This window comes from Papio anubis, chromosome 17 (assembly GCF_008728515.1).
Source record: "Papio anubis isolate 15944 chromosome 17, Panubis1.0, whole genome shotgun sequence".
Classification (NCBI taxonomy): domain Eukaryota; kingdom Metazoa; phylum Chordata; class Mammalia; order Primates; family Cercopithecidae; genus Papio; species Papio anubis.
In genome coordinates, this window is record NC_044992.1 from 5,946,579 (window position 1) to 5,960,812 (window position 14,234).

The window sequence follows — 14,234 nt, forward strand, 5'->3', positions numbered from 1 at the left end:
AGAATTCAGGCTTTGAAGTCAGTCACTGGATTTAAGCTCCAGTTCCGACATTCCACACGATCTTGGACCAGATATTTCACCTGTCTGCATCTCACTTTTGTCATCTGTAATGGAAATAAAAATAGTACCTACTTCATAGAATTGCTTGAGAATTAAGAAAGAATAAAGAAAGTAAATGCACTTAGCAGAGCATCTGACACATGGTGAGGGCTCAAAAAATATAAACTATTATTACGGATGCCTGTGACATGGCAGGCACTGGGGAGGCAAATTGTTATAAGACACTCCAGTTTGAGAGACTTTGCTTGTTTCTAAGTATTTCCCCTTCATGGACTCTTTCCCATACTTTCAACTTAGTTTTCATAGAAACAACAACCCTTTCTTTTCCCCCTTGGATTTCATTGGTAAAAGACATCAATTAAATTCCTTAATTACAGTAACAAATGCAACTGTTATAAACAGGTTTGAAAACAAGCATTTCTGACTGTTGATAAACAACTTCACTAGGTTGATAAACAGCATCACCTAGGTCAAGGGCGAGCATTGCCAGCATCCCAGAAGCAGACACTTGCCACCTGTGAGGGATGAGTGTGCTCTCCCTCTCTCCTTAGACTTTTATGATAAACACTTTTATTTTCCTTTGTAGTTTTGATACGGCTCTGATGACTGGAGGAACTCCAGGGTTCGAGACCAGCCTGGCCAATGTGATGAAACCCTCTATCCACTAAAAAATGAAGGACAGGCAAACTAGAGCAATATTTTGCAAACCACAACCCATACCCCATTAGTGACTCTTGTAAAATGAATATAGTGGGTTCAAACTTCAAACTTGAACCTTGAAGTTTGAATCCTTGGCCCTGGTGTAGACTAACTGAGTGAAATTTGGGCCCAACCAAATTCTCTATTCTCAGTTTCCTCATCAAGTGTAGGTACAATGAAGGTGTCAGTCCATTTCCTGCTGCTATATCTGAATACCACAGACTGCATAATTTATAAAGAAAAGACATTTATTTAGCTCATGGTCTGGAGGATGGGAAGTTCAAGAGCATAGCACTGGCATCTGGTTGGCATCTGGTAAGGGCCTTCTTGCTGTGTGGTAACATGGCAGAAGGCATCACATGGTGAGAGGGCAAAATCGTGCCTGTCAGCTCAGGTCTCTCTTTCCGTTCTTTTTTAGCCACCAGTACCATCATGGGGCCTACCCTGTTTTATTTTATCTAATGCTAATTACCTCCCAAAGGCCTCACCTCATCAAAATACTGGATGCTGGGAATGGTAGGTGGAAGGAAGGAATAGGAGAGATTTGTTAAAAGACACAAAGTTACAGCTAAATAGGAGTAATAAGCTTAGTACTCTATAGCACTGTGGGATGACTAGAGTGAACAATAATATACAGTTTCAAATAACTAGAAGGAAGATATTGACTGTTCCCAACACAGAGAAACGATAATATTTGAGATGATGAATATGCCAATTACCCAGAGCTGATCACTCTACATTATATGTATCAAAACATCACTGTGTGCCCCATAAATGTTTAATTATTACTTGTCAATTTTTAAAAACTTTTTTAAAAAAATTACAAAGTAGCTCATACTTACAAAATAATATATGTACAGGTGTGTGTATACACACACAAATATAAACTGATACATATAAAATTACATAAATATAGGGTTTAAAGAATAATAAAGGCCGGGCAAGGTGGCTCACGCTTGTAATCCCAGAACTCTGGGAGGTCAAGGCAGGAGGACTGCTTGAGCCCAGGAGGTTGAGACTGCAGTGAGCCATGATTGTACCGCTGCATCTCAGCCTGGACAACAGAGCAAGATCCTGTCTAAAAGGAAAAAAATAATAAAGAGGAAAGTAAACATTCATGTGGTCACCACCCAGCCTACAAAATGGAACATTACCTTTGAAGTCCTTTGAGCCCTTTCCTCATTACATCCTCTTCTCCTGCCACCCTTCCAAAAAATGACTACCTATTTTATTTTGGTGTTTACAATTCCTTTGCTTTCCATAATAGCTTTGTCCACAAATGTGTGTGCATATTCCTAAACCATATTGTTTAGTTTTTTTGTGTTTGAACTTATATGGTTGTCATACTTTATGTTTGTCTGCATATTGCTTTTTTTTAAATCTACCATTATATTTCTGACATTCACTTAAGTTACACCATCTGGTTACAATTCACTTATTTTTCAATACTGTATAATATTCTATAATTTGAATAAATAACAATTTATATGTCTAAAAAAAAATGCCACCGATAGCCAGGCGTGGTGGCTCTTGCCTGTAATCCCAGCACTTTGGAAAGCTGAGGCTGGTGGATTGCCTAAGGTCAGGAGTTCGAGACCAGTCTGGCCAACATAGTGAAACCCCATCTCTACTAAAAATACAAAAAATTAGCTGGGCGTGGTGGCGGGCGCCTGTAATCCCAACTACTCGGGAGTCTGAGGTAGGAGAATCGCTTGAACCCGGGAGGCAGAGGTTGCAGTGAGCCGAGACCGCCAGGCTGCACTCCAACCTGGGCAACAAGAGCGAAATTCTGTCTCAAAAACAAACAAACAAATGCCACCAATATACAAATTTGGGCATTACATTTCCAACATGTGAAATTTGAGGGACACATTCAAACCATAGCAGAGGGTCAAATCAGTTAATAAACTGCAACACCAGTACCTGTGCATACTAAGGGCCATATACACGTTAATCATTATCATCATCGTTTCGATGGAAATCATTGAGGCCAAAGAAACGAAGAGGGCTGAAGACAGACTTTCAAGAAGTCAGCATCTCAGGCTCTTGTGCGGGAGAGGTAACAAAGAAACCAGCCGGGGGACTGGGCAGCACAGCTCTGAGGTCACCGAAAGGAGAAGGATGAACTTCTATAATGGCTGATTGTGTTTGGATGCTAAGGAGAGGAGAGGCAGGCATTCCGCTGAGAGAGGGAGGGATGCGTGGGGCAAGGCGGGGACGGGGAGCTGGTGTAGGCGGGAGGAGGGCAGACGGGTACTCTGGTCTATCCCCGCTTCCAGGTCTATCCACGCATCTTCTAGGCGGGGCGGAGCATGAAGGGCGAGTATGGGGAACTCAGAGAGGGACAGTGTCTTGTCACAGGAAGGGAGGGTCAGGAGGGAAATTTGAAAGAAAACGTCTCTGGGAACCCAGGGCTCCGCACTGCCAGGCCCTGGCTCCTTCGGACAAAACCACTGAGCAAGAAAGAAAAGCCAGACCCCTTGGCAGGATGGACAGGGTCCCTGCCCACTGCGGGGCCTGGGGCCTGAGCCAGGAGGCCTAGATCCCAGGACCTCCGCCTCCACCCCATGGATCAGAGCAGCCTCAACCCCGTGCGCGCTCCAGGGAGGGGACCCGGCGTGCGATGCGCGCGGGGGCTGGGCGGGCAAGGGCGGTGGCCCGGGCGAGACGCATAATACAAAGCCCGGAGCCACGAGGCTGGCGGCCGGGAGGGGGCCGGAGAGATGAATGGGGACTGCCGGGCCAATCCGAGCGCAGCATTTACAGCCGCGACAGAGAAAGCCAATCGGATCCCTGGGGCGGGGACGGGGGCGGGGACAGAACCAATCAGCTGTGAGGACGGGGCCGGGGGCGGAGCCGCGCAGAGTTTCAAACCGGCTGTGGTGGGCGAGGAGCAGCTGTGCTCGGGGTGTGAGCCGCGTTGGTGCTGTCGGGTGAGTGCGGGCGGGGCACAACAAATTTCGTTCTTGTTCCCCAGGCTGGGTGCAATGGCGCGATCTCGGCTCAAAACAATTTTTTTTTGTTCAGAGGGGAGGGCATCGGGTTCGGACGCGCACGGCCTGTGGAGGCGTCTGGGTACTACAAGCGTCGGATCAAAATCGGGGCTTCTGGTGGGAAGGCCGGGATCTGCGTGGGGGCGCGTTTGGTCTGGGCGAGCTGGTGAAGGAGATGGTGATCCTGTCCTGGGCCCAGCGCTGAAGCTCGGCTACGGCGTGTCTTGACCCCGCCTCCCCTCCTCGCCTGAGCCAGAGAGAGGAAGGAGGTTGGGATGAAAAGACAGCTGTTTTGGAAACTTGAAGTGCGGGACAGCAGAAATGCTGCTGACCCGAGACCTCTCTTCCAGGAAGCATCCTCCTTCCTGCACCCACACTTGCCATCTCGTCCGCTCCCCGCTCGCCCTCGCCACCCCGCTGCATCCCATCTCTTCCCCTGTGTCCAGGGTCTCTGTGGGGCCTGGAAATGGGGATGGGGAATGCCTTGCTGACCTGCTTTTTTGCCCTCCTCCCCAGGGTCTAGTGGACAGAGAAGACTCTTGGCCAGGCAAATGGCTTCTCGGTGGCAGAGCATGGGGACCTCTGTGCGCCGGAGATCTCTCCGGCACCAGGAGCAGCTGGAGGACAGCAAGGAGCTGCAGCCAGTGGCCAGCCATCAGGAGACCTCTGCAGGGGCCCTGGGGTCTCTGTGCAGGCAGTTCCAAAGGAGGCTGCCCCTGAGAGCCGTCAACCTCAACCTCTGCGCAGGCCCCTCCTGGAAACGCCTGGAAACCCCAGAGCCAGGTCAGCAGGGCCTCCAGGCTGCAGCTCGCTCAGCTAAGAGCGCTTTGGGTGCCATGTCCCAGGTAATACTGACAATACTAATCATCTTGTTTATGGAGTGTTTCCTTGGTGCCAGACAGTTCCTGCCCTCAAAGAGCCTCAACAATATAGACTCCAAGAAGACAGGGATTTTGGTTCGTTCACTGCTGTTTCCCCTGCACCCCAAATAGTTCCTGGCACATATAGGCGCTCAACAAATAGTTGAATGAGTTAACGAAAGCATGTCTTGGAGGAAACAGATGCTCACAATACCAGGTGATAAGAGCTGTACGTGATAGGAAATTGCAAGCAAGTGGCCAATAGTGAGTGCTCGCCAAACACAAACTTAGCCGGTGAAGGCTTCCTAGAGGAGATGATTCCAGAGTTCACCCGGGGAAGCAAAGGTCAAGGGGTATTTAGGGTAGGAGAAATAGTGCAAGTCCAGAGCCCCTCCGGTCCAAGCCTAGAGCTGAGGGAAAGCAAGGTGTACTGCCAACTCAGCCGTGTACCCCTGAGGAGAGCCAGAATTGTAGTCTGGGTATGAGCAGAGGACAGAGAGCAAGGCAGAGCCGGGAGAAAGGACATGAAGGAGCTTTGACTCTCCCAGGAATGATCAGGAGTCTGGAGGATTCTAAACAGTGGAAAGTCTGGTCTCATTAGCATATTAGAATTTGTCCTTTATCTACGTGATGGAGAACGGAATAGAAGCAGAGGTGCTCCTGAAGGAGACTAAGGATCTGGACTTGCAGGGGATAAACTTCAGGAGCTGCTGAGAAGGTCAGTTAGAGGGCATTTGCTGTCAAATGAGAGGTGCTGGCAGGAAGATGTCCTTATATTGGATGTAAGCGTCTATGGGCCCTTCAACCGATGCATCTTTAAACCCAGAGCTGGAGGTGTAGACGTGTCACTTAGAAAGGACAGAAGCCATTAGGATGAACGGACCTCCAGAGAGAGGACTGGGGGCTACAGAGGTTTCTCCTCAGTGTCTCATTGGGAATTCTGAAGACGAGAGAATTCTCCAGAAAGAGGGTGGCTCTTTCTGGACCCTCTGCAGAGAGTTCTCTGAGCCAAATGTTAGTCCTTATTTGGAAGAATTTTTTGATTGTTTTTGCCACCCTCAGGGATCAGAGAAATGAAATGAATTTGTCCAAGGTCACGTAACTCATCAGATTTAACCTGGGCTGGGCTCCAACCCCTGGGCTCTGGCTTGCCAAGGCAAAGACAGTCGAGCTGATGAAGAAGAGCCTTCACAGCCGTCACCCAGCTGGTGTGAAAGGCCCAAGAGTTGGGGCTTGGTCCTATGTGCAACAAGAAGCCATAGAAGGGTTTTGAGCAGTTGAGTGTCACAGTCAGAACTGCCCTTTAGAAGGATCACTATGGACCACTGTGGAGGGTGGATAGAGTGAGTGAGACCCGAGGCAGGAAGACAGGCGCTCTCCTGGTATGCAGGGGGTGCTGGGCGGGGGAGCCTGCTCTACTCTGGACCCTCTCCTTCAGTCCTGGGGTCAATCTGTGTCTGGAAAGAGAGTTTGGACTTAGACAAACAGGCTCCAGGCACCAGGAGGGGTCCTCCTGTTGCTGACTGCTGCTGTCATGTCCAGGAGCTCTGAGCTGGGTCCCTGCCGTGGACTCATTCCACGAGCAGTCATTCACATCCTTCACCCTGGAGACTAAACTAGCCTGTATTTACAGGACACTTGGTGGGTCTAGGGATCGCTGGTAGGGTCTGGAGACCAGGGTAGTTCACCCTTGGGCTTTTTGTTGTTGCTTGTTTGTTTTTGAGACAGTGTCTCACTCAGTCACCCAGGCTGGAGTGCAGTGGCACGATCTCGGCTCACTGCAACCTCCACCTCCCGGGTTCAAGCGATTCTCATGCCTCAGTCACCCAAGTAGCTGGGACTACAGGCGCCCGCCCCTGCGCCGGCTTTTTTTTTTTTTTTGCCATTACTCCTTGTTTTTTTTTGTATTTTTAGTAGAGATGGGGTTTCAGCATGTTGGCCAGGCTGGTCTCGAACTCCTTACGTCAGGTGATCCACCTGCCTCGGCCTCCCAAAGTACTGGGATTATAGGCGTGAGCCACTGTGCCCGGCCTCACTTTTGGTTGTGTCTGTGCTAACCTTTCCATTTGCCTGTTCCAGAGAATCCAGGAGTCCTGCCAAAGTGGCACCAAGTGGCTGGTGGAGACGCACGTGAAGGCCAGGAGGCGGAAGAGAGGAGCGCAGAAGGGCAGTGGATCCCCAGCTCACAGCCTGAGCCAGAAGAGCACTCGGCTGTCTGGAGCCGCCCCTGCCCACTCAGCCACAGAGCCCCGGGAGAAGGAGCATCACCACCTCTCCGCCCAGATGGGCTCACGTGCCCACCCATCACGGCGGTCAAGGCGGGAGGCTGCCTTCCGGAGCCCCTACTCCTCAACAGAGCCCCTCTGCTCTCCCAGGCAAGTGGGATAGTGCCTCACCCTGGCACTGGTGACCTTTTAGCCTGGGCACAGTCCCTGCTCTCTGACCTCCCAGACACCAGCTGGGTCCCAGGGGCTTCTTGGCACCTCCTGTGGCTACCTGGAGCCAGGGGCACCCAGAGCAGCGTCCTATCATGTTATAATTATTCTTACTGTTAAATGTGTGTCCTGCTTTAGCAGATATCCAGTGTGTGTATTTGTTCATTAGAAAATGAGAAAACTGGCCGGGCACGGTGGCTCACACCTGTAATCCCAGCACTTCGGGAGGCTGAGACGGGTGGATCCCCTGAGGTCAGGAGTTGGAGACCAGCCTGGCCAACATGGTGAAACCTCATCTCTACTAAAAATACAAAATTGGCCGGGCGTGGTGGTACATGCCTCTAATCCCAGCTCCTTGGGAGGCTGAGGCAGGAGAATTGCTTGAACTCAGGGGGTGGAGGTTGCAGTGAGCCGAGATCGCGCCACTGCACTCCATCCTGGGTGACACAGCGAGACTCTGTCTCAAAAAAAAAAAGAGAAAACAAAACAACAACTAGATTCCTAAGGATTGTATTTCAACTTTCCGGCTGAGTTCTAGGGGGAAATGGAGTGTATTAGTTAAGACTGTATAGTAGCTTTGGGCTGTTGAATTTTTCCCCAAATTTCTTTGAGGGCTAGCATCTTTCTTTAGTCTCATAGGAACCTTGAGCTGTAATTAAGGTAGGCTCTGTTTGTCCCATTTGACAGGTAATGAAACGGAGGTCCGGAGGCTTTTGGTGATTAGCACGAGGGCCATCCCGTAGGAAACAGAGGAGTAAAGGCTGGGGTCCAGATCATCTGGATGTTCTGCCCCACTGATCAAGCTGGCCTGCCCTGCAGAATCTTCTAGTTCTCAGACAGGCCCAGCAAGTGGCCTGGCTCAGGGGAGAGAGTGAAGCTCATCCCAGTCCACAGTCCCTCGCAGCTTCCTATTCCCATCTCGGGGCTCTCAGGGAAGGCTGCCTAGCGGCTGCCCCTCTATCGTGGCAGGTGGTCACCAGGATGCATGTAAGTGAACAGGTGGCTGTTTGCAAACCTGGAAGCTAAAATAAGGCTTGTGTACACTTCAAAAATACTCTCCACATCTGTGTTCTGACCTGGTTCTGCCCCCAGAGCTAGCAGAGGACCTGAGAAAATCCTTCAGGACCTTAGTTTCTCTGTAAAGAAAGAGCTGAGCTTAGCTCTGACACAATCCCACTCACCCAAGCCTCCTAGTGAGCCCACAAGCAAGTTGTAAAGCCACCTGGAGGGCTGAGGCTCAGTTTCCAAGTGGGGACGCTGCAAAATCACTTGCCCATGACCTTGGCCTTGTGGATCTTGATCTTCTCTCTGTTTGTCGCTCTGAGGTCACTTCCACCCGCCAGGGTCATCTGGGCCCACAGACCAGACCCCGGTACTGGGTTGCAAGGGGCTCCTGCCAGGAGTTTCCAGCTAGTCACTGGTGTGGCTTTTTCTTTCATTCAGCGAGTCTGACAGTGACCCAGAGCCTGTGGGGGCGGGAATTCAGCATCTCCAGAAGCTGTCCCAAGAGCTAGAGGAAGCCATCATGGCGGAAGAGAGGTGAGTTGGCATTCCATACTTCAAAGTGAAGTGGCCGGCAGGGCCCCTCCGGCCATCTTTGTAGGCAGGCGCTGGTTCTGCGCCGACCTGCTGTGTGACCCTGGCCAGTCTTTGCCCCTCTCTGGGCCTCAGTCTCCCTCATCTCAAACATGAGAAGGGACAAAAACCTGGACTGGGTTGATGGTAAAGGATGCAGCCTGAATGTGTGTGTTCTTCTGGGCCTTGGGCCCCCACGTTTGTCCATCATTTGGAACCTCACACGTGGCTGGTTCCCGAAAAGCCTGCCCTTCCTCCAGAACTGTCCGTGGCTGCTCTGTGCCCTGCCTGCCTGTGGAATAGGGAAAAGCAACCTGACTGCTATGGAGCTCCTGGTCTCTCTGCTCATGGCCCCATCCTAGGGGCAGGGCCTCGGTTGTGGATCTCCCCTAACTTGGAGCTATTTCTCCATTCCACTTGTATAATGGCCATGATGGGCTCTAAGGCTGAGCCCTGCCAGCTCTATGTGCTGGGGGGCCATATTCCTACCACGTTTCCGGGTCTGATCTTGTCTAGCTCAGGCTGGGAGGGGCCCACTCAGAGCCCACCACACCCAGTGGCATCAATCCCTCCCCTTCTCTCTAGTGGTGACATCGTCTCTCTCATTCATGACTGAGGAAGTGCCTGCAGGTAATGTCCACCTCCCAAGCGTCTTTCTCACTGTCCTCCTCCTCCTCCACCTCATGCATGAGCAAGTTAAAGAAAAACCCACAGAGCTGATGGGCACAGCAGAGTAGGTAGGACCCGCCTGCTGCTTGGAGCCAGAGCTGCTAACCTCACGGACCCCATCATTAACAGCGTGCCGGGGGCCCCGAGTAGCTACAGCCACCTTCCAGCAGCCCCCACCCCGCAGTGAGCAGGGAAAGGTATCCCTACTTCTCCTACCTTGAGCACAGTGACAAAGGCAGCTGTCTTGCAGGAAACAAGCCCTGTCTGACCGCCAAGTCTTCGTACTCAAGGACGTCTATGCTTCCCCATGAGCTTCCCGGAGGAAACCCCCAGGAGTTGTCAGTACCCCCGGGCCACTGCTAACAAGCACCTAACAAGGGGCCCAGAGCCCCCTGCTCCGGCCACATCTGGACCCATCAGTGACTGCCTGCCATAGCCTGAGAGTGTCTTGGGGAGACCTTGCAGAGGGGGAGAATTGTTCCTTCTGCTTTCCCAGGGGACTCTTGAGCTTAGAAACTCATCGTACACTTGACCTTGAGCCTTCTATTTGCCTCATCTATAAGGTGAAGTGCTAGCCTCAGATGTTTGAGAGCTCTTAGCTGTGTACCCAGGTGTCTGGTTTTTGGGGAGTCATCCGCAGAGTCACTCACCCACCATGTTTCTGGTATCAAGGCTCTTGGGGGCCCCATTGTCATCCCTGCTTTCCCTACCAGGGACTCGGAGGAAGGCACAGGAGATATTTCCAGGCTTCCGGCCCTGGGCTCACGGGTTTCTATTTATACGCTCAAGGCGGAGGACTGTGGGTGTGCCGGGAGGGGTAGCCCTGTTCAAAAGCAATTTCTGCCCTTTGTAAATTATTTAAGAAAACCTGCTTTGTCGTTGTATAAGAAACCAGCATGTGACTTTCCTAGATAACACTGCTTTCTCATAATAAAGACTGTTTGCATTTGACATCTGTTCTGTTTCACCGGCCACCTCCAACCTTCCCCACCCTCCCACACCACTCTGGGCCATAGATCTGTCATTTGTGGTCTCATGTGTGGCCCTCATCCACCTCTGCTCTGAGCCAGTCTGCCCCCAAAACCCATCTCAGGGAGAACATGTATAAAGGGAAAGGCTTCTCAGCTTAGTTCAGAAGCAAACACACCGTAAAGGCAAATAAGGTTTTTATTTAAGTGACAACATTTGAGAGCTAAAAACCAGCTCACATCAAAATCAAGACCAGTTGTAAAAATCTTTTAACTCCATAATGCTGTTTTTGTCTTGTTAGAAATCTGATATCTTACATTAGCGTTTCTAACGGATTTTGTACAAGGCAGCCATAAGGAATATAATAAACCTTTTTCACCACAGAACCGTCTGTCACAGATAATACTGAAAGTTACACACTTAGGAACAGTCAGACCACAGACAGGGTCAGACTGGCTGCCACCGCCAAGTAAACAAATAGAAAAGGACAGCGGGGTCCGAGGGCGGGGGTCCCTGTGCAGGAGTCACCCTCCTCTGGCCTGCCCCTCCTTGGGTCACCTGCTTCTCCTTTGCCCTAAAGAGGGTGGAGTCAAATTCGGATTTTCCTCCCAACTGCCTGTTAGTTTCTCAACAAGGAGAGCAGAGCCCGGATCAGGCCTCAGTGCTTGGACTTCACCCTAACTATGATTTTTAAGAAGGTTCCCCCAAGCCCGGAAGGAAAGGAAGGAGGGAATGTTACAATAGGTTTCCAGGGCACTTGGCACCCAAACCCCCCCCAGATGGGATTCGGTGGGAAAGGTGGTTGATTAAGGCGGGGTCAGGGCACCCCTCCCGGGGCTGCACCTGGGCTGGGGGGAAGTGTGAGGATGCAGGGGACCCACGTGCCTCATGAAAGACTCCAGGACACAGGAATGGGTCCCAAAGGGGTAAAAATACAGTTTAAAAACCGTGAACTCCAGCCTCGTCTCTTCCAGAGAGCCCACCGCCGGAAAACTTTGGAATACTGGGATTCAAACACATTTGTTTGCTGTAACCCAGCACCCAGACAAGAGGACCATTCATCCCAGTGCGTGAAAGGAGTCTGTTTTTTTAAAAAAGAAATATTTTACGGAGCTCAAGGGAGCCGTTGAACTCTTTTGGAAAAAAACCCACGACGCTGGAAGAGCAGGTCCTGGGCTAAGGACGCACCCTGAACCCTAACAGGGCAAATGATACAGGAGGGTGGCAGGCAGGCCCTCGGTCACGACAGCCGCCGGATCGGGAAGAACAAACATGCCACGCAAGAAACAAGGAGCTTTGGTCAGGCGGGAAGATCTGTCTCCAGCTGCTGGAGGGCAGGCATACCAGAAGCTAGAAGAACTCTCTAGAAAACAGCTGGACTGGGGGGGGTCACAGAACTACTCAAGGAGAGGCAGCGGCACCCGCTCCCGAGAACAACACAACTTGGTTCTTTCTCCAACTTAACTGGACGGACAAAACTGAAGAAACCACTAGTATAGAAAGTGCATATGCATTACACAGTTGCTGTGAAAGCAGTACTGAAACATACGTTGTCTCGCCACTAAACAGAACCGCATCTACACACATTCACACACACCAACTACAGCTCCAGTTGTTGTGTTCACAACCTCTCACTGTACACCATCAGCATCTCATGTGTGCATCGTCAGCCAAAGCCCCGATCTTCCTACCTGCTTGCTGCCTGGACCCAGAGCTGCTTCCAAAACAAAGGGCCAAAACAGGTGGCCGTCCTGCTGGGTCCTGTGTCCCAGCTCTGACCCCAGAGCCACAGAATCCTGGTCACACTGACTTCAAATTCCCCAGGGATCCTGGCTCATGTACTCTCTCTCTGTCTTCCTCTCTCTCTCTGCCTTCCTTTCTCGCTTTCTCTCTCTCTCTCTTTCTCTCTCCCTCTCTCGCCTAGCCTGGGGTTCTCAGGGAAGAGGGAATCTAACTGGGAGCAAAGTACCTCATACTAATTATTTTATCATTTCAGTTTAATCGGTGCCTTCTGCAAAAACGAAAATGGTAGAGTTTTCAAGAATCAGACTAAATCTGCCCAAGTTTAAATCAGGATATTTTTGGGAAGGATTAGGGTTGAGGTGGTTATGCCATATGAGCTGGTGCCTTTGGAAAGCCAGGAACTGTGAAATGTTAACGGGGGGATGGGCACCTGTGAACCGCCAAGAGACAGGATCATAGAGGAGGCTGAGGCTGAGGCTGAGGCTGATCCGCACTCCTCCCCACAGACTCGCCAGCAGCCCTGGGCTTGAGTGCAGGATGCGGCACTGGAAGTAGAGCAGAAGAGCTGGCAGACTGAAGACACATTTCTAGGGGAGAGAGCAGGGATGGACGCTAGGAGCCCAGACCCCTCCAGCCCCAGGAGGGCACCCAATTTGCCAGGCAATTCACAATGGTGGTGCCAGCCGCCCCCATCAGCAGCGTCATGGGCTGCATGGGAGCCGTGAGAGGTAGACATTGAGCAGAAGCGACACTGAGCTGACACAGGTGCCTGCTGTGTATACACACGTCTGGGCCCTGGGGCAGCCTGGCTGAAATTGCTGGGACCGGCCTCAGTGGCAGCCCATGGAGGCTCAGCGGCCACCTGGGCAGCCCCACACAGCAGGTGTGGGCCTGGGCCAGGGAGTCGGGGTTTTCCAGGATGCAGGAAACCAGTGCCCAGGCCAAGGTTCAGCAGCAGGAGGGCCTGAGCAGGCTTTAGGGGCCCCAGAAGGGCCAAGTCCTGCCAACCTCAGGGGACTACCCAGGAGGAGGTTATGGGCACAAACTGAGCAGCAGGGGACAGGGAAGAGAATACAACAGTTGGAGCCAAACTTCCAGGAACCCCTAGAACTCTGGAATCTCAGTTCTATGCCTCCAGGAGCCAAAAAAGATAGAAGGGTCCTGGCAGAGCTGGGGTTATGGGGAGCCAGATCACTAACCTTTTGGCAGGAGATGGAGGTGGGTTGTCCCTGGGACACCCGGTGTGAGCATCAGTGCAAGGCAAACCAGCTGCGCCTCTCCGTGGAGTAGGGGTCCCTTCCCAGCCCACCCAGAGAGGCTCCTTTAAGAGTCCCTCCTTTCCAGCCCACCCAGACGCCCTCTCGCAGGCTGTGTGAAAGGTATGGGTCACAGGACACGCGGAGGGACCTAGGCCTGAAAAGCCTCAATGGGCCAAACTGCAGGACATCTTGCGAGTCAAAGACTCAGACCAATCTCAGCTAGGGGGACTTCTCCAATAACAGAAGGAAGACGGGGCCCAGAGAGGGCAAGCAACCAGCTCAGGGGCTCACAGCCAGCCCAGCTGAGCCAGAGCCCAAGGCTGCAGCCTCCCAAGGGAGGGCATGAGGCAGGGCTCCGGGAAGAGGAACCCCTGGCCTCCAGGGCCACAGGGAAATGGTGAGGACACTGAGGACAAGGGGGGGTTGGGGACAATGGACAGCTGCAGGACAGACCGTCAGCACCAGACCCCACCCCCCGAGGGCTGTGGACAGAGACCGGGGATGTGCTCTCACTCCCAGAAAGTGGCCATCTTGCTGTAAGAGCGCCAACCCCAAAATGGTGATCCAGGACCACAGGGAGGGCGGGCACAAATGCCACTCACGCCTCCACAAGACAGTCGAGAGGCTGTGCCTGCCAGCGGCGTTTGGTCCCGAGGCTGGGGCTGCCCCCTTGAGGGCCTGCCTAGCTCGCTGTGAAGCCTGGGGACGCAGGGGGGTGGTCGAGTTTGCCCAAACGCTCCAGCTCCGGGCAAGCCTGCCCCCAGGATGACACAAACATGAACCCTGACTTGGGCTTGCAGTCGCAGGCACGTGGGAGGCAGCAGCGGCTGCACCGAGACCCCCGGATCTCACCTTGTGGCAGCTCAGGGAGCCCCCCCGGGGTGGGGCAGGATCCCTCCCCGCTCTGGTCGGACACTGCTGGACAGACACGGGAGGGGAGGGGAGGGGACAGGCGTCAGGTGGAGGGGCGGG

The 14,234-nt window shown here is 52.4% G+C and overlaps 2 protein-coding genes across 4 annotated transcripts in view; one reads left to right on the top strand and one right to left on the bottom strand.

Moving 5' to 3' along the window:
- The first annotated feature begins 3,618 nt into the window (after positions 1-3,618).
- PIMREG (PICALM interacting mitotic regulator) lies at positions 3,619-10,640 on the top strand. 3 transcript variants are annotated; one of them, XM_003912193.3, is made up of 6 exons: positions 3,619-3,692; positions 4,269-4,597; positions 6,692-6,987; positions 8,491-8,586; positions 9,208-9,252; positions 9,542-10,640. In XM_003912193.3, exons 2-5 carry the CDS (start codon positions 4,304-4,306, stop codon positions 9,236-9,238), a joined length of 717 nt encoding a protein of 238 aa, XP_003912242.2. In that variant the 5' UTR covers positions 3,619-3,692; positions 4,269-4,303; the 3' UTR covers positions 9,239-9,252; positions 9,542-10,640. The 3 variants fall into 3 exon arrangements, with proteins under 3 accessions (XP_003912242.2, XP_003912243.2, XP_031513182.1); XM_003912194.3 differs by lacking the exon at positions 9,208-9,252; XM_031657322.1 differs by having other exon boundaries at positions 9,208-10,242.
- Positions 10,641-13,944: 3,304 nt separating this feature from the next.
- Positions 13,945-14,234, bottom strand: part of PITPNM3 (PITPNM family member 3) — a 101,858-nt gene continuing 101,568 nt past the window's right edge. The window contains 1 exon segment of the mRNA XM_031657221.1: positions 13,945-14,180. Coding sequence (XP_031513081.1) covers positions 13,945-14,180 — 236 coding nt within the window.

Coding starts and splice junctions, on each gene's coding strand:
- PIMREG (XM_003912194.3), top strand. CDS start 4,304: ATGGCTTCTCGGTGGCAGAGCATGGGGACCTCTGTGCGCCGGAGATCT. Junction 6,988..8,490: donor GAGCCCCTCTGCTCTCCCAG/GCAAGTGGGATA, acceptor TCTTTCATTCAG/CGAGTCTGACAGTGACCCAG. Junction 8,587..9,541: donor GCCATCATGGCGGAAGAGAG/GTGAGTTGGCAT, acceptor GCTGTCTTGCAG/GAAACAAGCCCTGTCTGACC.